The 21,187-nt window shown below is 42.9% G+C and overlaps 1 protein-coding gene across 8 annotated transcripts in view; it reads left to right on the top strand.

Annotated features, from left to right (window-relative positions):
• Nucleotides 1-21,187, top strand: part of raraa (retinoic acid receptor, alpha a) — a 141,704-nt gene that overhangs the window by 49,434 nt on the left and 71,083 nt on the right. For 7 of the 8 annotated variants that reach the window (XM_040023330.1, XM_040023327.1, XM_040023325.1 and 4 more), the window contains one exon: nt 12,401-13,241. In XM_040023330.1, coding sequence (XP_039879264.1) covers nt 13,088-13,241 — 154 coding nt within the window. In that variant the 5' untranslated portion in view covers nt 12,401-13,087. The remainder of the gene's footprint in view (nt 1-12,400; nt 13,242-21,187) is intronic. The other variant, XM_040023328.1, reaches the window with a different exon arrangement.

The following is a 21,187-nucleotide window of genomic DNA, read 5'->3' as shown; positions in this document are numbered from 1 at the left end:
TCTGTTAATTGAAATACCACAGGCATTGTCTGTAAGGTCCATTACGGGGGTGGGGGTGAGGGGCGAGAGTCGTTCGTAAGTGTCGCCGCGGCTTTAGGCGCGAGCTCGTTAATTTATGTTTGACTTATATGTGCACGGAGAGGTGGGGGCGGAGGGGAGGTGGGGGTAAATGTAACCAAGAAGAAATGCGCACTGGCATGTCGAAGTCTCATCCAAGCCATTGAAAACTCATTTACATGTTAATGCAAAGTCATTAAGCAGATGCTCATATCTAGTGCTGGTTGATGTTTAGCGTCTTACTCAAGGACACTTTGGAGAGTTGTGTTGCAGAGTGAATGAAAAGAAAAAGTCTTAAAAGTTTTCAGTTTTCATTGTTTTAAGTTAAAACATTTCGTTTTTTTTGTTTTTTGTTAATGATATGTTTTTAATGCAGATTCATTATATCCGATTAGCACAGCAGAAGTTTGTGCAAATTAGCGAGCAGCTTCTGTGCAAGGCTGAAAAGTGCAAACGGAAATGAATTTTTAAGCTTAACTTAAGAGGGAGTTATTGGTTGGAGGTACTGACGAGGATTAAATCCATGCAGCATGCAGGATTTTACAAACAGCAGTACCAAATGGGGAAGGTTGGTGGTGATGTTCGTATGAAGAGTGATGATGTTGTTGCCTTGGTGTCGAGCGAATGTCAATCAGTCAATTAGCCAATCAATAGTCATCTTGCGAGCGCCTGAGGACACTGGGGGAAAATCTTCCTGAAACACTTGAATCAATTAGTTTTTCACCTGGGCCACAGGCTGTCACTGGGGTGTGTGATCCACTTATATCCACGTGTTTATGTTCTTTCTTTGATGCAGTTTTACAGCATTCATCCTTATTATGTGGGATTTTGTGAAGAAGTCAGTGCCTCCCTCTATTTTCTTCTTTTTTCTTTTCCACATGCTCGGATGCCAAGGCATCAGTTTGCAGTGCCATGGGAAAAAGAAAAATGATTAAATTCTGTTTTCCCCCTCATTCCTCATCCCTCATCCCTTTCAGTCCTCCTCCTCCTCGTCTCTCCATTTCTCCCTTAATGGAAAGCAGCATTCCTTGGCTGCCGTCAGCAGCTATAGCCATCCACACTATAACGCAGTTAATAGATAGGCCTGGCAGCTTATGGAGTCCATGCATTTTTAAATGTGAGTTTTATGACTCCTGAAGAGGAGGCAAGGAAAGAGAGCCAGGCATATGCTTGATGTTTTTATGTGTGAGAAGGAAAATGGAGGACAGAGGCATTAGAAAAGATTAGTATCATAATCTTGCTCGTGCTCGCTTTCACGGTTTCTCTCTCCTGCAAGGTTGTTTGGATCTGTCGTCTTTATGTTTCTGCATTGTTTGGCGGGGGGAGGGGGGCATTAGTTATATAGATATACAGTGTGTGCATTTGGGTTGTATATGTTCCTAATCTCACAGCTTTGAGTGGGCCAAAGGTCATTCTAGAAATGCCATTCTCATTTAGACAGTGTTGGGTTAGTGATGGATGTGTCCTAGAGAGGTCATATCAGGATGACCTGCACTTTATAGGGCTTAATCTGTGTATGGACTGACCCACAAACCCCTGCCTCTACTCTTCTTGCCATATAAGCATGAAAACACATGTGCAAATGCTTTAAGTGATTGCAGTGTGCCCCACATAGTGCAACTGTAGGCCTGGTTGTTTTGCAGATGGCCCTGGTGCTAGGCTATGGAGATTTTCATTTCCCCTCAAGAGGTAAAAACTGCCTGCATGGAGTGTTTTTAGAAAAATGTTATTGTGGTATGAAACGTGCACAAAAACACAATGGGCAGCATTGTCATGGAAGGCTGGTGATCCTATACTGTAGCATGCAGTTGACATGGAAATTTCAACCCAAGTCTGCACTTTAAACATAAAATGACATCACTAAGTGATCAGTGTAAGGTGGAGGGAAAAAAAAAAAAAAGCCGTGCCCTCATTCATTTGAATGGAGCCAGTCTGTCGATGCAGAGGGGCTGCCAACAAAGGGGTCTCGGACAAAATGACTCAGGGTTGTCTGGCACCCGCCCTAACTTTTGCTCCAGTGTAATGTGATGTCATCTGGCAGAGGCTTCTGTAGGCCAGAAAAGCACACATGGATGTTAGATGACTATGTTTGCTATATTTCTTTCTCTCTGTTTACCTTGCAATCACCAGAATGGAAGACAAAGCAGCTGAGGATGAGATTATTGTGCAAGCCTGCCTGTAAGAATTGTCAGACTATTGTGCAATGTTTTAGTGTCTGATAAACCTCCTGCTCGGGTTGCTAGAGTCATGTTGACTTCTCGATACCCTATATAAGGTATAAGATGAGAAAATGTGGTTCATCAGTATTGCTTGCTGTTGGGTTACATAACCTCTCTGGGCTAGTGTTTACAGTTCTCCACTTACATTCTCAGTGCAATTCTGTTCCTAATCTCCCTCCCAGTGTGCAATCAAACCACGCCACACTTGCAAGTTCTCCTGTGACAGCACTTGTCCACATTTCGGTTTTCATGGAAACTGATTTTTGGGTTTTTTTCCCCCCAAACTGGCTATCATTGTGAGTCATGCTTGGTGGTCACCTCTTCTCCTCTGCTCTCTGTTTCACCAGGTGAGTGTGGAAATGTCGGGGAGGGCTGGGGTTGTGGGTAGAACAGATAACAGGAAAAATGGGTGGAGTGAAGGAAACTGCGCTCAATCTGATAACAACTTATTGTCAGTGCAGTCAAAACAATGAAAACGAGTTTTTATCAACGTACTGCTGTTAACTTTAGGGAAACGCTCAGAACTCATAAGTAACTGGTTGTCGGTCAAGATCTGAAGCATTCCAGTCCTGTTTGGCTCAACTTGAGACTCATGAATCGGTTCAAAATCAGCACATTTGAATCATATTTATCTGAGTGTGGTTATTGTTTGGCAACAAGAATAATAGAAGTGTAGCCGCTGCATGTTTTTATGTGACTTTCTTATAAATTATTCATGAAAAATACCTTTATGTATGTGAGCTAATGATGAGCAGCAGCAGCGTGAACAAGTAAACTAGATGCAGATATCTGACCTTGACCTAAAACTCTGGGTTTGCTGATGTGGTATAAAGTCTGATCTGTTATCAGTGGCCTGCACTATGGCCTTTTTTTACTGTTTTACTGTAAGTGTGAAAAACAAATGACTATACCCACACACACACGCACAGTTCTAAACACTATGGGGGGATCATTCAAGTAATTGAAAAAAGCTGTCTGTAAACAAGACTCAACAAGCCTGGTGGAAATACAGGACACTTAGTTTGGTGAGTCAAACTGGCTTTTTGCAATGCATGCATGTGGACACACACACACACACACTTGCCTTGTATATGCACACTACTTGATATCAACTAATCGCACACTTTCACAATAGTGACTGCAGCACACAGAAACACACACTCAGACACTCCTGTGCAGAATTGTGGTCATGCATGAGTGCGTTTAAAGTCACACATTTGCACATTGGGATAGGAAAGTGTTAATTTGGTCAGAGTCATTTTTACTTGTACTATACTTAAAATGCTGATTATTTTTTACACCTCAACAGACCAGAATTTTTTATTATTGTTTTTTAAATAAAATATCTACCTATTAATCCTGGTATTGTCTGTGAAGCTGCTGCAGGAGCGACAGACTGTTAAAGGGGGCACACCCGCTCGGAGGAACAGATCTTGTTTGATCCTCCAGTGGGCAAGCAAGCAGTATAAACAGGAAGGGGCCCTGTGCTTTAGTGCGTCATTTGCTCTCGTGTCATTGGATGTTCTGTGTTGAAATGTGCTGGAGTGTTTCACATAACATTGTTAGCCCGATATCCTGGATAGGTACACTAAGGTGACGGAGACAAAAAAGTACCAGCACAGTGGATTGAAACATCCTCTTGAGGCAGCGCAGTGATGCGGATGCCTTGGCGACGGTGCACGTGTCTTTGAAGTGTTTCGACTGTAGATATACTATAGACACGTGTGTATGTCAGCGGGTGGTGGGTGTTGACTGTTCTTCTTCTTCTCAGAAATATAGACTTAATTTGTGTGAAGCCTCTTCCACTACCTGGAACAGGTTTGAAACTAGGCAAAGGAAGCCACTACACTCTCTTGCTCTCATTGTCACATACACGCTAATGTACTTGCTTACACATAGATTTGAGCTCTGCTGCTTTCCCCTTTCCAAAACAGCATTTTGTGTTATTACCATTCAGCAGAAAAATGCCACTCTGCTCTTAAAATGATTCTGACTATACAAATGACATGACTCACTTATACTCTGAATAGGATCCGGCCAGTTTAATCCAAATTCCCGGAAAGGCTATTCACGGAAATTTATGAAAGCACTGCACTTATCTTAAAAAACTAAATAAATAAAACACACTATATCTGTGTGTGGCACGGATTTAAAATAGTGTAGTTATTTGTGCGTCCACGTGTCCTTCAACGAGCGCACGTTTTGTCAGATAAAAGATGCAAGTGACAGAGCTTAGAAGAAGGGATCGGCAGGACAGTTGCCAGATGGTTTGTGAGGCATGACTGAATGGATGGAAGCAGTGTGCGACTGTTGGGAAAGAATAACATGCACTGCAGACCCCAGACCGCAGGAGGCATGACTCCCTCACCACGAGGAAACCTCAGGGCTTTCTGCTCCATGTTCTGTTTGCTCTTTCTTCTCTCCTCATTTAGTTGTCCGCATGGTGTCTTCTCCTCTCAGATGCGCAATTGTGTTCTTCCTTCCATTTTTCACTTCCTCTTCCAGTTCTTCTCCCTCTCTGTCTAAATTTACTCACTTCCTGTGTCTCCCACTTCAGAGCGCCTTTAGCCGTCCTTCTTGCTCTCTTCGATGGTGTGTTACCCCCACCATCACCACCACCACCACACCCCTCTCGCTTGGCTCCCTTCCCTGTTTTCTTCCCAACTCTCCTTCGCTCACCTCTCCACTCTTCATATTTCATATTAGGCAATCCTTTCCATGGAGCCAGCTGTGTAAACAATAGGGACCAACCCTCCATGTTTTCTTAGAACGAGAGAAAAATGGCGGAAAAACCTGGACACAAGGAGCTCGCCACACGCCGTCCACACGGATGATCTATGGCCCTTTGTCTCTCCGACCTCCTTTGAGCTCAAGTGGGATTTTCTGGGCAGCGATGTTGGTTTTTGTGTGTGTGAGGTTTGAGTTTGAAGCGTACAGGACGGTGTTTATTCAGGTATGGGAGCTTTCTGTTACCATAGCCCCTGCAAATATCAACAAAGTTGAAACTACAGTGAGTCACTCAAATGCAAACAGTCGAGTCATCCGCTGATAAATATGCCTGCAGTTTTAGTTTTGACAGCAACTGCGTTCTCGCTGCATATATTTCAGCTTTCTAATCTTCAGACGCTCACTTCTCCTCTGACTCATGCCTAGTTTTCGTATCGATTAACAGAATGTGATGCGAGTTTACGTCGCATGGCCTACCCATATTTAGAGGAAGCACTGGCCCATGTTACTCTTCTATCTATAGCTCCGTAATCTGTCTACACATACTGTCAGCAGCCTATTTTTAAATCAGTGTTCCCGGAAGTTGCCGCTGTTCCAGGGATTCAACCCGCTTCATCTTATTTAAAGGGTAGCTTGGCAAGCAACTTTAGTTGTAGGTTTTAGTGACTTTGGTTGACACAGTTAGAGAATGTGTGTGTGTCTGCATCTGTCAGGGTTTGTCTGTGCGTATGCGAGCTTTGGCTGTGAGTCTGCATGCATACACGCAGGTGGGCAGATGGTCCAGTTCTGCACGGACAGCCACAGCCGCGCTCATTTTGCGTGAAGAAAACAGGCCACCGTCTTACCCTGACAAGCGCTCAGCTCGTCTCTGGGTTTTATTTTTTGTTTTGTTTTTTTTGCAGGTGCAGTGCTTGCTGGCATTTGAGATAATTAAAGGCTGACCTTTCTGAGGTGAGGCAGAAATGTCACGCAGCCTGCTCCACTGACAAGTGGATTCACCCCACAGGGAGCCTCGGTCAAAACAGCTGAGGATTCTCACCACCTTTAGAAGTGCACTTAGCACCCTTTAGCTTTCTCGCGCCACACCTTCTGACCATCATCATCGAGAAGTAGCTCCCACCTCCTGCTCACTCTCCCACAATGCATCAGCAAGCTGCGATTCTGACCGTCTCAAAACTATGCAGGTGGAAGAAGCAGCGAGGTGGATGTAATCATTTACCCTTTCAGCTACTGTATATAAAAGTAGCAGTACTCTTCTGTGTGGTGGTTTGGCCAGAAAACATGAATTACTGACGACAGCACTTCAGATAATGCATCACAGGTTTTTTGGGGGGATTTTGGATGAAAGGGCCACTCATTTAGCATTTTCTGTTTGAATTAAATTCTTTTATTTATATAGTATCAAAACGCGTCAGCTTCCTTGCCACCTTCCTTGGACGAGGTGAGAGCACTGTGAGAAAAACTAGAAGCTAGAAACAACAAATAACTTGCAGATCAGAAACTTACAGCTCCAGAGCTTAGCAAACAGGTACCGCATGGGAGAGAAGAAGAGACAAAATTCACGATGTGCAGTAGAGGTATATTAATGCACGATTACAGCTCCCCAGTGGGAAGTCCACCCAAAAGCCCAGCGCTATAACAGCTTAACTAAGGATCAGTATGGCTCAGGGTCACCTGATTGAGCCCTAACTATGTTTTAAGCCTAATCTTAATAGTAGAGAGTTGAGCGGGTTCATGTGTCTTGATCCAAAACTGGGTGCTGGTTCTGCGTGAGAGTAACCTGATAGTTAAAAGCTCTGTATCCTATTGTACTTCCAGGAAGCACGATTTAGACTGTGCTTTGAGAACAGGGTGTTCTATTGTTATAACAGGTTATTAGAGTAATAGGTAAATGGAAACAGAGCATGTCTCATTACACTTTTGTCCCATTGAAGCCTTTTTATTAGACATTTTAAAGTGCTTTAGAATTAGAAGTAGGGTGATTAGAGGCAGCAGTCTTCCCGGATTATGTTTACACTGGGAACAATCACAGACTTCTTAGTGTGGTCGGAGAAAAAAAAATGAGAATGTTCTTAAGATACACAGTAAATGAGGAGCCTTCATTAATAATGTAAGTATGTTAATGTAGGGTCTTTTAAAATGTTCTATCTGAGTTTACTTTGCCAGAATAGACTTGAGAGTGATTCCACGTGTAACCTGTTTCTGTTTACATCATAATCAGCCAGCACCCACCCCTTTCACTGGACCTCACCAAACACGCAGTCTGCTCTTTATGCAAAACCCCTCCCATCTGAGCTGGTCATATACAGTAAATGCAGTGTACTGTAGAAACTCCCCCGGGGCACAAAGATGTGCAAATGGGATTTAGCACTCAGACAAACCTCAATAATCACATGCCACACAGGCTGTACGCATGAGCACACACACCGCTCCCTTATACCCACGCACTTGTTGATATATTACATAAGCATGTGTTTTTTCTTGTACACCCCTGTATGTAGTCTTCACTGTCTGAAACAAGCTCTTACAGCTCCTCTCCCTTTTAAGCCAGCTTTCTCCTGATTGGCTGCTCCTCACAAACAGAAGGTTTAAAAAGGAAACTGGAGGGGCTGCTGTGTACACAGCTAGAGCTGTGTGTCTGATATTTTTCCTCTTAACTTCATACAGAGCTTGGAATAGAAAAACTGCCTGTGCTTTGGATTCACAGGAATTGCTGTCGCTGACCTCATTAGTTGAAACTTTAGTTTAATATGAGCATTATCTACAGTAATGGTGTTTATATGACAGCAAGTAAGTGACATTTGAAAAAGTATAATATGTACACAGTCATATCTTCACACATGCTTGTTTGCACTCACACCTGACATGCATATCCACCCACGCTGCTATCCTCATGAAAATTTTACTGCATTGTGCTTGACTGACTTCCGTTACATGTGCCACTGCAAAGCCATACACATTTTTTGTTTAGGCCTTCACTGTTAAACAATGAAGTGCGGTGCTGTAGGGGAAGTACCTAAAGGCGGTTACAAATGTAAAAGCATATATGTAGCAGTATTTCTGTCTGCACATGCAACAAATCAGCCGCATTTCACTGACATGCATGCAGCAAAGTGTTCAGAAGGTAGCAGGTGTTGTTGCGAGTAATTGAGCTGATGCAGTGTTTATGGCTGTAGAGTATTTGCTTTTGTAACCTGTTCTTTCTATGACTGGTAAAATCCCCACAATGCACTGCATACGTTTAGAATTTAGTTAAAAGAGCACTTACGGTAATCACAGGTTTGTTCTAAGATGGGTTGATCCTTTATAATTATGCTTTGTGTGGCATTATCATAACATGTGGCTATCTTCACTAAACTCACTGGTATCTTTGCTGTGTCCATGTGCTAGGTCTTGGGGTAAAAAAATAAAGGAAACAAAAAAACAGGTGTCTGTTTTACGCTCTAACTCTGAACTCCTTGAACTTGAACACATCTATGTTTATCCACTCAACAGAATCTCACTATACGTCATGTATTCGCATTGACCATCTCTCTTGGTTGCGTCTCTGTGTTCGCTGTCCGCCCGGACCTCGTGCTGCCATTTGCTGGCTTTTCTGATTAATTCAGTGTTTTCCAACACATCCAATTACATTCTCTCATGACCTCTAACCCTTTCTTCCCTCTGCCTGCTACATGCCAAACATAGTTAAGACCAAGTGACCCAGAATGTTTGTTTATTTTTCCTTCTACTGTAAGTGATCACATACTGTACATTCCCCCTGGAGCTGGCCTCCATGCTAGATCTTGCCTGTGTGCGTTTGAGCATTTTAAAATGAGTTTGGCAGATATGGGCGAGGAAATCTTAGAAAATCTTTAAGAAGATGTACATTAATGGGCTGAGCTCTAGGCCCACGGTCTCTGTGGATTTGTCTTGGCTTTGCTATTGCATTACTGTTTGATGTTAGACTTTTGCACTCTATCCATAACTGTTTTTATTCCACATCTGTCCACATTTCTGCTGTATTAATGTAGCAGATGGGTGAGTTAATTTTTTATGTGCCATACAGAAAAATTCGGTTTCAGTCTGAGATCTTGAGCAAATACACAATAAAAGAGCAGAAACTGTACAGCATTAGGCACACGACTGTTCCCCTTCTATCTTCATCATATCGATGACCTCTCTGTGTCAGGCATATCATGCACATAAATCACTGCCTAACCCACCTGCCACAGAGATTCAAGAGCTGCCTGACAGAGGGATGGAGGAGATCAGATTGGGTGAAGTGGAGAGAATATATGCTCGTATTCAGATGTTTTAAGATGAAGTGTGTGTTATTTAACATGCTAGCCACTGCAAACACAGAGCTCACAGCTGTTTGCGAGAGTTGTGATATGTGTGTCGGCAGCTTTACCTGACTGTGGTATGTGCACCTCTCACAGCAGATTAGACAGGTTTTCAGGTGAGTCTCAGTTCCTCATGTAGTGGTGTGTGTGTGTGTTTGATCTCTTTTCCCTGTGATTGTTCTGTCCTGGCAGAGGGGATTACCCAGGTAGTCAGCTACGTTCTGCCTCCAACTGTTGACGCTTGCAAGTATGCACGGATGAGTGGAAAAATGACTGATTGTATAATGCCTTTGAAACGCTTCAGCTGCGACAATCAGTCTTTGTTTACATGCATCAGAAAATGCTTTTCTTTAGCTCTCAGCATCAGACATGTGGGCTTCGTTCAGGAAACGCTCCGATGCTCACAAACAGCGCAACGTGTAAATTGTTTTTGGGATTAGCAAATACGGGGATTTAGATTATTGTTATTAGGGGTTGTTAAGTAACAAAGACAACAAAATTCACTGGTTGTATGTATTGTGTGACTTGTATGGTTAGATATGTCACATATGAGCTGGCTGTTTTGTAGTTTTCTGACCTGAACTTTATTCCCAATTTTGAGAGTAGGATGCTTTCTGTTGTTGGCAGTTTACATTCTCTAAACAGTCCAACCTAACTATGAATCAAAACACAAGTGAGCAGAAGCTTTGGCTGCCTTTAGCTCAGCCTACGCTGTTATTATCCCTGACGAAATGTAACCAAAGCCAGTCATTCTGCAGCCATGTTTATTTACTGTAACATCAGCAAAAAGGAAATGCACAACAGAGTCGGTGCAGGTGAACAGTAACATGAGGTCCTGCTTATCATTTAGTATGACTTTTTATGGCGCCCATATGAGGCAGTGTAATGATAATGGTGAATGAAGTGGCCCATTTCCAGTCTATGGGTCTCCCATTGTCCCGGTGAGTTGCAGTTCCTCATTTAAAGTATCGGTTCAACGTTTGTGGCCTCCTAAGTTTATTAGATTAAAAAAAATATATGGCATTGCATCACTTCAGTGTGCACTTTCAGCAATGCTGTTGCATTTTACGCGATTGCAGCAAGGTTCAATGTAGAATTGATCAAGCCAGTGTTTCGTAATGCGTATTGTTGTGTTGTAGTCTGAACCAGATGCAATATCCTGATGGAGATTGTTACTATGTGACTCTTAACTATTTTTTTTTAGGTCAACAGGGGCTTTAAAAGCAAATAAAACTATACCTAGCTCCCATGGGCTGTAAAGGCTTTCAGGCTCTCATGTGCTCATCTCCTGACCACCATACACACCAGCTCATTGTGACAGAATGACTGCATAGCACTTTGGCAATAAGCATATGAAAATAAGGCAGCTTAAAGGAAGTCCAAGGCCATAAAATCCTCTTTGTAAAAATCAAAGAATCATGTGACTAAATACGTTAAAGGAAAAGAACTACTCCATCACCACGTTGCCTATACTCATGTCAGACTTATGTCAGTTTCATTTTTACCATTTACAGTGAAACTATTAACAATTATTTATTTATTAGCTAAACAATTATTAGTGGTCACTAAAAGAGGAAAAGGTACGACTTTTAACATTTTGCTGTAGCTCAGATACTTTAACCTCACATTAATGTTTCCAATAGGGGCTCTTAATTGAAAACATAGAAATGAAGATGGAAATTTGGTCTTTTATGTCAATCATAGTTTTTTGGTAGTAACGTACAAATGTCTGTAAAGATGTGTGTCGTTGCCATCTGTTGTGACCCTATTTCACCCTTAGTTAATGGTGTAAAATGTCGAAAGGCGAGTCAGGAAATAAAAACTTTCCAATTCTTAAAACTTAAACCCCCTGGTGAGTGTTTAAAACGTTCGTGTAACTGTTCATGTTCACAAACCAACTTGATCACTCAGCATCTACGTTGTATACAAATACACAGAAGAAGAAACAGCACTTTTATTTGAAGTAAATAGTTGAATCAATCGCCATCTAAATGGCACTACGATCAAATGTAGTATGATGATGATGATGATACAGACAGTGGGGGAACATGACAAGTAACATCAGAGTTGTTCTATCTATACCAAAGTTATACGGTCTATTTTTTCACCTCATTATGTCGTCCTCCCCCCCTTTCCTAAATTTGTTAATCTGTACATCTGTGCATGCCTCTCCTGTCATATATCCCAGCGCTTTCTGTACACCACACAAGTGGAAACGGGCACACAAACACGTCTGACTTAACCCTTCTCTCTTTACAGGAGTTCATCCATGATGTCGCGGTGTAATTCATGCTAGAGTGCTACATTCCTGCTTCGTGCAAAGACACATTCCACATGCATCTTTTCTTTCTGTGAGGCATCTGTGTGGTTCGAGTTGTTTTACTGCTCTGCATCACATCCACTGACTCATAAAAAGGTCATTATGGTTTAAAAAAACAAAACAAAAAAAGTTTGCTCATTTTATGATGAGCTGTTTGGGATAAATGGCTTTTCTCATATCCCTGTGTATATTGTGATGCTAATGTACCATTCTATGATAATTGTTCTCCGGGTGTGTAGATGTCAGCGCGCTCTTGCCTGCTCACGCTTTCCGTGGTGATTACAGGTCTGTTTGTTCACGTCTCGCTCGTAATTTGGAAGCGAACTCTGCAGCAGGAGTCTCGAGCGGTTCCCAGAAATGCCGCCTTGGGTCTCACCTCTGGCTTCTGCAACTGGTGTAATTAGCAAAGTTTTCTTTTGCGGCGCTCTCTTCATTTATGTTTTGGCTCGCCTCCCACAGTATTTGTACTCTGTCACTGTTAATGAGCGAGTGTGTGAGCGCACAAAGCTGAGAGGAGACATCACACACCCACTGCTCGCATCGCAATTTTAACACTCCATTAGATAATTAAGGCGGATGGGGTGTTTTTGTAACGTTTCAGATGAGACATTACCATTAATTAGTGTCAAAAGAAAAGCACTGTTTTGCTCAAACACTTAAGTACAAAGGGAAGTGATCTCTTTACCTTGCCACTGAAGCACTAAATGATCTCCTTTTCTCTCTCTCTCTCTCCTTTTCCTTTTTTTTCTTAGACAGAGGCTCTGCAACTGCGAACAGGGGGCCCATTCAGGGAGAAGAGCTTTCTCCTGGCATCATGTGATCTGCACTTTTCCTAGGAGCGCTCTGCAGTTGAAGAGTGGAATGACGTCCCCGTGAAAGCATCACAACCACTAGCACCCCCATCACCGCCATTGCCGCTCCTGACTGTTGCCATCAAAGTGCACCTCTTCTTGACTCAACTTGCCTCCTGTCTTTCTCTGCCTTCATCTTCGAGATAAGGAATGGCCGCGTTACTTCCCAACGCCTCTTGCAAATAAGACCGTTTCACAATCCCAGAGAAAGGAAGGATAAAACGCTCCACATTCCTCCTTTATACTTCAGCCCCATTTTTCTTTTTTTATCTTTTGTGTCCTTAGTAACTCAGCCCTTAACACACACACAGACACACTCACCCACATACATTCGCTAAACCCAATAGGATTTTGCGGCCATTTTCAGGGCAACCTTGTGAACCTTAAGGAGATATTTTCTTTTTTCTTTTTTCTTTTTTTTGCAAACTTTGCCTGTTGGAATATCTTCTTACCCAGCATCCTTATGGGGGATTAAATCCTTACAGGAATCCATACTGACTCCTGACTGTGGCGCTGTTGCCTCTCAGTGAGGGTTTTTTCTTTACCCCAGTGAGGTCTTTTCGTGACTTGTAGGTGGACTGAGCCATCATGGCTGGGAAGGGCAACCCGGTGCCGGGCCCCCACCTCAACGGCTTCCCCGTGCCCACCTACTCCTACTTCTTCCCCCACATGTTGGGGAGCCTGTCGCCTCCAGCCCTTCCGGGACTGCCTCTCAGTGGATACAGCACCCCCTCACCAGCCAGTGAGTAGAGTTTGAGCAACTTTTCAGTTTTCTCTGCGTTGGTTCGCGTTTTGCATGTGGAAGTGTTTGATGCTCTGGCTGTTGTGCAGGTTTTGAGTGACAGGAGGTATGGAGATTTACTTTCCTTTGTGCGTGTGTCCTGGTTTCTCTGTGCCGCTGTGGCTCACAGTTTCCGGTACAGCTCGCCTGCTGTGTGTATTTGCGTACATACTCGTATGCTGGTAAAACACTTTCATCTCGTCCTGTTTAGATCATTCTTGTTTGAAAGGTGTGTGTGTGTGTAAGTGTGTGTTGGTAAACAGACACACACACACCCACATGCCCATGTCGCCTCCAGCGCTGTCCTTAATTTACAAACCCACACACACGCATTGCAACGTCAACATAGATCACAAGGAAATGAGGCAGGACAGCCAGAAAGGAGCATTGTTCATTTGGGGAACACACATTTGGCAAGTGTTCCGAAAGTAAATCTCGGAAATACTGCCGCAGACAGCGTTCTTGTTATAACTTCTTTATTCAATCCATCAAAAGCTTCAGAGCGAACTGGCAGTGTTGCTTATTAAAGTTGGACTTGGTGGAAAAAGTACTTGTTCAGAAGTAAATTAAAGTGTTAGTGGTTTATTAATTCAGAAAATGGAATGGGAAATATGGTTAATTGTGAACAGTGGTGGGAAATAGAACTTCTAATGTTGAAGATTTTACAATCTTCATCATTTTTTTTTCTTCTCCAAACTAGTTATGTTATGTTATAGCTGTTTTTTCCACAGCTTTGGATTCAGTATTTGGACTCAGTCAGGCTCAGTCAGGGGGAACAGTGTTGGTGGGTTAGTTAGCGGTTTGTGGGTGTCAGTCAGGATAAGATATTTGTGCATGTGTCCATATGTGCGTGCAGGCTTTTCTGGCATTCAGAGGTTTCTCCATAGTTTCACCACATTATGGTGGTGCTGTGATTGGCACTGATAGGATGAAGGTTCTCCATTCAAATCTGCTGTTATATTATATTGAAAGCTAGTTCTAATTTGGCAATAGGTGTGAATGCCCTCTGATAGACGGGTCCAGGGTTTATCCCATCTCTCACCCTGTGACAGATAGGATCGCCTCTAGCCAAAGATGCTGGCGTATAACTGCAGGAAGAAATTGTTTGTTTTTTTGGGTAAAAATTGGAACGCAAAGGTTACCTGTGACTGAACTTTCAATATAATGTGAAAGAAGACTGAAAATGAAGATTGAAAAATGCTAGAATCAGTCACCATATATCATTGGGCAGCCATTGTGTCATTTAATCTTTAAGAATACATCACATTTTTCAAAGGTCATCCTAAGAATTTTCTCAGAGCATACTGAAGTATTTCGACCTTCAGTCTAAGACAAATACGCTGAAATAAAACAAAGTACAGGGAGAGCTGGCAGCTTTCAGAGTCTCACAGTGTTGTTGTTCTTCAGTTATGCTAATCTCCAGTAAAGGTTGAAATGACTGCAGTGGTTTGACAGATTTATCATTTATCTTAAGAAAGTCAGATTTATGCACTCTGTACAGTTTGTATACGTGATCTGCAAAGTAACTTGTAACTACAGATCACAATATTGTGAATTATAGATGATTATAGGTTGGTGGAATTACAAAGGTAATAGATATGTATGGTAAATGGACCACCACCACTGTGTACAGAACAGTAATGCGCTTGGACAATCTCTTAATGTGCTAATGTAGAGGGAGCAACAGAAACAATAACTGAAGCAATGAAGTCGATCAGTTTGTGTGCATTAGTGTGGACAAAGCTGTCAAACCCTGTGCTCACTCGCACAGGTTCAGAGGGGGTCAGCGTATTGACTTTCTATCTGCTGGAGCTTGTGTTGGCAGTCAGGGTGGAGGGAAGTAAAGAACAGTCCGTGCCCAGCCCAGTCACTCCCACTTCCCCAATACCAGATACCACACCTCACCACATAAACTGGAGCGCTCGTCAGATTCCTCTTTTTTTCTTTCTTTTTTTTTTTCTTTTTTTTTTTTTTATAAACGTTCTTTGCAAGCGTGCGTGCGTGTGTACATTCCTGCATGTGCGTCTATGCGCGTCCGCGTGTGTATCCCTTGTCCCAGTGTTTGCCATGTGGGGCGGCAAGATTTCTTCCGTTTTGCCTGGACAAACATTTCCTGTCAGTAAACACTGGAGAGCCAGGGACACCACAGTTTCCTGACGTGCATGAGTACACATTCGCACATGCACACACGGACAACATAAACACAATCTTTGCCCTTCATGCTGGCTCACTTTCTCTCACTCGTGCTCTGCCTCGCATGTAGATAACTGCAGGCATAATTCACACATGCTCACGCACGGAGCAGCAGAAACGCGCACCTCCTTCCATACACTCGCACACCACCTTCACCCCCTTTTTCTCTTCCCTCCTCCTCATCTAGCTCTCTGGCAGATCATTGCTCTCCCCCTATTCTTTTTCTTTCTTTTTTCCTTTCCTTCCTTCCTCACCCACGCACACACTCGCGTAGCACACATAAACATCAGCAAACACACACACACCAGCTAAGCTCCCATTCAGTACTGAGCACTGAGGAAAGAAGAGGGGCTGCTGAGGAAGACGGAGAGAGTATTTGGAGCTTGAATGCAGGAGGAGAGGAGGGATTTAGAAACTCTTCACCTAAATGCTAATAATTACACGCATGCATGTTTGCACTCATACATGTTTGAGCAAATAATGTGCTTTTTCCCCCTTTTAACTGGAAAGTTGCTTACAGCTGGCCAGATGAATAGCTTTGACCTTGTTAAAATTTTCAAGGTCAAGCTTTGTAGTTGTTAACACAGAGCTCAGTTATGTTTTATAGCTTCATTATGTTCGCAGCTGGGAATGAACGACAGCTGTAAACAGAATGAAAATCATATCTGATGATTAGCTTGTTTCTAGATCGTCCACAGACATGACTTTGGGGTACAGGGATTTTTTTATTAGTGCAAATGCTTAGCTGCTGTTCTTATCACCTTTGTGGCAAATAATTTGCATATTTTATAACATTATTATTTGAATCCTCGTGCATTGTTTTCCACACATAGGGTCAGATTGGCCCTTGATTTAAATCAAACACACAAACTGAATTATTAACGTTTGCGACATTGTGGTAATATTGAATGCTGAAAGAAAGCATGCTTATTTTCTGCGCTTGGCATTGAAATGGACTGACTGAACCGGCTAGCCCCGGCCTCCTTTCTCATCTTGTTTCCTAACCAAGACATGTCATTCAGTTAACTCTCCAAAGAGGAGCCCTACTGGTGGTCTAGACCAATTGCAACATTTATGAACAGCAGGCTGGCGGCAGTTCTAGCTCTGCTCTGAAGACCTTTTTGGAAATGTTCTGCCACTCTATCTACAAACTGCAGCAAATGAAGTAGATGGTAATCCTTGCAGAAGAGCAAGGATTGTCGTCGTCAGCTGTAGTCGAAAGATCCTGCAGTTAGTCTTTCTGAGAAACTCACTGGATAAGCAGCTGATTAATATCACTCTGCAATGTTTTGTTTCCCAAAGTATTTATGAGTCAATATTTGTAGAAGAACACAGTGTGACGAGAAGCTGATTGCTACCACCTGTTTGCCTCCTTAATGTGTTTTTGGTCCAGAAACACCTGCATTTTTCTTTTTGTTCAATTGCACTCTAATCGCTGATGTAAAAGACCGTCATTAGAAATTCTTGAAATGAATAATGGTGAATAAACAGTCATGAATCCAGGACTTGGCATATGGTTTAAAGCGGAAATCATTTACAATCAAAAGCTTTTCGAGTACTTTCGCTTAAAAAAAAAAAAAAATTCTGTCTTTTCTTTCTGCTTTCCTCCCTCTCTTCACACTCCTCCGCCTCCCCTTCCTCAGAGTCGGACATCAATGAGAAAGTGAAGGCTAACTCTGCCAGTCAGCTCTGGTCTGTTGTGGATTTTTTTTTTTTTTAGTAAACCACAACAGGCCAATTATTTGGACCAAGCACAGCAGGAGGGTTAATCTCAGCTTACAGCTCATCTCTCTCTCCCTCTGTCTTCAGATCCTGCCTCCTGGGTTACGTCTTCACATCACATTATCTGAAAATCATCAGGTTAGGTTACGCACTGGAGCAGATCAGTTTCAGATATTGATAATACATTTATAGCCTGCAGCTTTATTAGTTAACGGAATATTATGACTATGGATTGATCCCAGTCGCGCAACCAGGAACTTGCACGTTGCTGTATTGAACAGTATGTGCTCATTACATGCACGCTCAAACATAGGCACATACAGCACACCTCTCATTAGTGTTTTTGATTAAATTCCTCTCACTGCAGGCCTGTATGAATATGGAAGTATCCGGCATTAACACCTGCAACTATCGATCCCGTCATTATCATTTAAGCCTTCTGCTGTCTGTCACCAAGCTCACTAACACTGTACTATTACATTAGCGCAGTGTTATGAGTGATCATAATGAATGGAGCCAGCTTCCTACCTGCTGCCGCGATGGACTAATTGGCTTTTCCCCACAGAGCTCTCTTGTTTCAGTAGCCACAGTAATTGCTTGGTACAGGAGCGTTTCCTAGGATGGCTAACCCGCACCAGCACCATCTCGTTTGACTTATTAGAGGGTGAAATGGCATTTATGAATGTACTTTGGGGCCAGTAGGAGAAATACTAAAGGATATTTTCAGACCTCAAGGAAGGTTATGTGTGTGTGTGTGTGTGTGTGTGTGTTTTACCCATCCCATTAAGCAGCCCGTTGCGGAATGTACAAACCACGAGCAAATATGGATATGGTAATACTGGGCTGTGTGTGTTGGTTTCTGGGACAGACAGGTGGTTCCTCTCTGCGATGGTGGTCTGCAGGAATCAGAGGGCCGTGTCAGTGCACTCCATGGGTGGCAAACACAAACGCACACAAGCACACACTTTCACACACACATAGCTTGTGTGGAAGGGATAAGTGTAATGACAGTGAGAATCACCTTTTCTATCAGGTTACCAGGTGCCAGCTATTTAGCTCCTTCGGATAGACACACACAAAGACTCTTACATAGAAGCAGTACCTCTGGAGAGCTGCTTGTCATTATTGGAAAGTCATTTGAGGGGTGCCAATACTCTGACGGTGGAGACGCGGGCTTATTAAACATGGTGTGTAAAACACATCCAGCATGTCAGCAAAGCACTTGTTCACCCCAGCTTAATGACCTTGTTAATTAACTGCTCAACACTTGGAGGTTGAAAAATGAGCACAAGGACTATCCTATTCTTAAGTTTTCAAAGAAGCAATAGTCTCTGAAGGTACTTTGGGAGTAGTTAGACTAATTCAGCGGGCTTTATGGGTTATTAATATTACATTTTCATAAAAAAAAGAAAAAAAGCCATTTTCACTTTGCTTTTGTTGAGTAACAACACATTTAATGTATAACAAACTTTGTGCTACCTTGTAACGTATGATAAATTAGTGATAAATGGCATCTAAATATAGGTTCAATGAGGCGTTATAGGCCTATCCTAGTATCAAGAGCATGCACAAGATCAAAAATATCAATGGCTTTTATTGGCAGCTGCCATAATCTACTACTGATGTTTCTGTATATGTGTTAGGGAATTCACCGAATGAGAGTGGCCTCCTTATTGTGTATCAAAATGAGCTTCTGGGCTTTGTTCATTAGGATTGCAAGGACAGGAGTGCAACAAAAGAGTGCCCATTTTAGGAGGGAAATAAAGGGCAAAAAGGAGCAAGTGGAGTTTGTTTTGTTTTATTTTTGTCTAAAAAGGAAAAATATGAAAGGCAGGAAATCAGAGTGTTGCTAGCTTGCACGTGTGCTAGGAGTAAGAGCCACAGGCACACATACTCTGGTTTTGGCAGCAACCTTGTCTTGTGCAACCATCGTGCACCAGAACACCTGCGAGTTTAGCCAACGGGTACCCACTAGGAAACCCATCACCCTCGCCGTTAGTGCGCTTGCCTTTCCATGTGTTCGTCCTTCCTCGCTCCCCCTGTTCTTTTTTTTTTTTCTTTCAAACCCCTCTTCAACATTTCTCTCCCCTCCTTCCATTACACCTTTCTGCACTCCCTTTTCTTTCTTCATGCCTGCACTCCACCCTCCTCTTCATTCACCACATTTTTACTCCTATCCCCCTTTCTTCCCACCCTCCTTTTCTCCACCTTAGGACTTGACAGAGCTATCATTACCATGCCACCTATTTACTCGCAGGCTGTTATTTTCCATTTGCTTTGAGGGGACCTGGGGCCAAATCCCTGCCCACAATACTTGATCCTAACCACAGGATTTATCCCCAAGTAGCTTGGCAAGTGCGGTCCACTCCCCAAGCTCCCCCCCTTCTTTTTATTTTCTTGTCCTCTCTCCTTCCTTTTTCTTTTGCTTGCTCTCTTATTCTGTCTTTCTTTCTACAGGTTTTTCTCTTCCACGGTTGCTTATGCAAATACAGGCCCTTCTTTTCAAAGAGCTGTCTACCAGTAATCCGATGGATGGCTCCATTTTCCCAGTGCTGCACACACAGACAAACACACACATGGATTGCATACAGTGTTAGGATACAAGGACACATGCTATCTCTCATAAACATTCGCTCCAGTTGCCGCATTCATGCACTCATGCATGCAGATCCACATACGCATACAGTGACACAAGCAGGGAGAACCCCCCTCCTCTGCAGCACGAGTGTTATATTTTGAGTAGCTGTAGTAGGGCCATAACAACTTCAAAACCAGCAGGCTGTCGCCAGCAGCCATGCAGCACTCAGTTGGGTAAACACTGGCATAATCTAAATCTCTCTGTGATGCTTTAGTGCAAGGATCTTTATTTCTGCTCTCTTCAAAGGCCCCTGAAGGAAGTCAAGACAAGGGTAAAGAGATAAGAAGTCCCTCTTTTTTCCCCTCCCTCCTTTTTCTCTCTATTCTTCTATCCTTTCCCTCAACCTACTCTTTCAATGACCCCCTTCTCTTTCCTTTTATCTCTCCTCCCCACCCTTTCCACACATGCGCACACATATATCTCTATCTTCTTATGCCCTTTTTGCAAAACGCATAGCGCACAGCCATAATTCACACTGCTGCATACATTCAAATGTCAACGATTCTCTCTCACAGGCATCATTCCTCTATTGTCCTTTCATAAGCGGTAGGAATGACGACATCTGTAAAATATAGGACAGTTACCTAATAGAGGAGACGAGAGAGGGAAGAAAAGGAGAGTGGCAAGGAAAGGTGGCGAGAGGTTGTGCAGGTCTGCCCCGCACCGCTCAGAAAGTGATTGAATTATCAAGCAGGGCTTTTGCTTGTTGTCCAAGAGGGTTTCAGAGGGGAAAGCCCTTTTCTCAGCAGCTAATGCGCTTTTTCAGCCTGGCACAATGGCTAACTGTGTTGTGGAGAGGGGCTAAGAGAGCTCTGTTCGCCCAGAGCTCATGGGGCCACCAGCTCTCTCTTGGCACTTCTCTAAGGGGCCTCTGGCCACACTTAACCTCATGGCTGTCTGCTAGCATTAACACATAACCTCCTCAGAGTGGAAAGATAATGCACTTGTGACAACATTAGCACATTACAGTCCTAAGTGTACCACGGGTTGGCTAATGCAGAATGAATTGTGCTGTCTTTAGATACTCATTAGCATTCCAGAGGTTTGTGGAAACGCATGCTTAATGATCTCTCGACCTTCCGTGTCCTCCTGGGGTGCCAGCAGCTTGTTTTTCCAGTTATGTCCTTTTTAAAAAATGACTTTGACTTATAGATCGCAACCCCTTTTCTGGAGTCAGATACTGGAATAGGAACGCAAGGTAAAAGTTGTCAAGCTGTGACTGCAGCTCTTTTTTTTTTTTTATAAACAGAGAACATTATGACCTGGTGTCATTTCTAATAGTAACAATAAATCACAGGTTATATGTTATTAAAATTAAATTGCACAGTACCTTTTACAGTGTTTACCACATACC

Source organism: Simochromis diagramma, unplaced genomic scaffold, assembly GCF_900408965.1.
Source record: "Simochromis diagramma unplaced genomic scaffold, fSimDia1.1 OVJJ01000208.1, whole genome shotgun sequence".
NCBI lineage: Eukaryota > Metazoa > Chordata > Actinopteri > Cichliformes > Cichlidae > Simochromis > Simochromis diagramma.
This window is presented reverse-complemented; position numbering and strand designations above follow the sequence as displayed.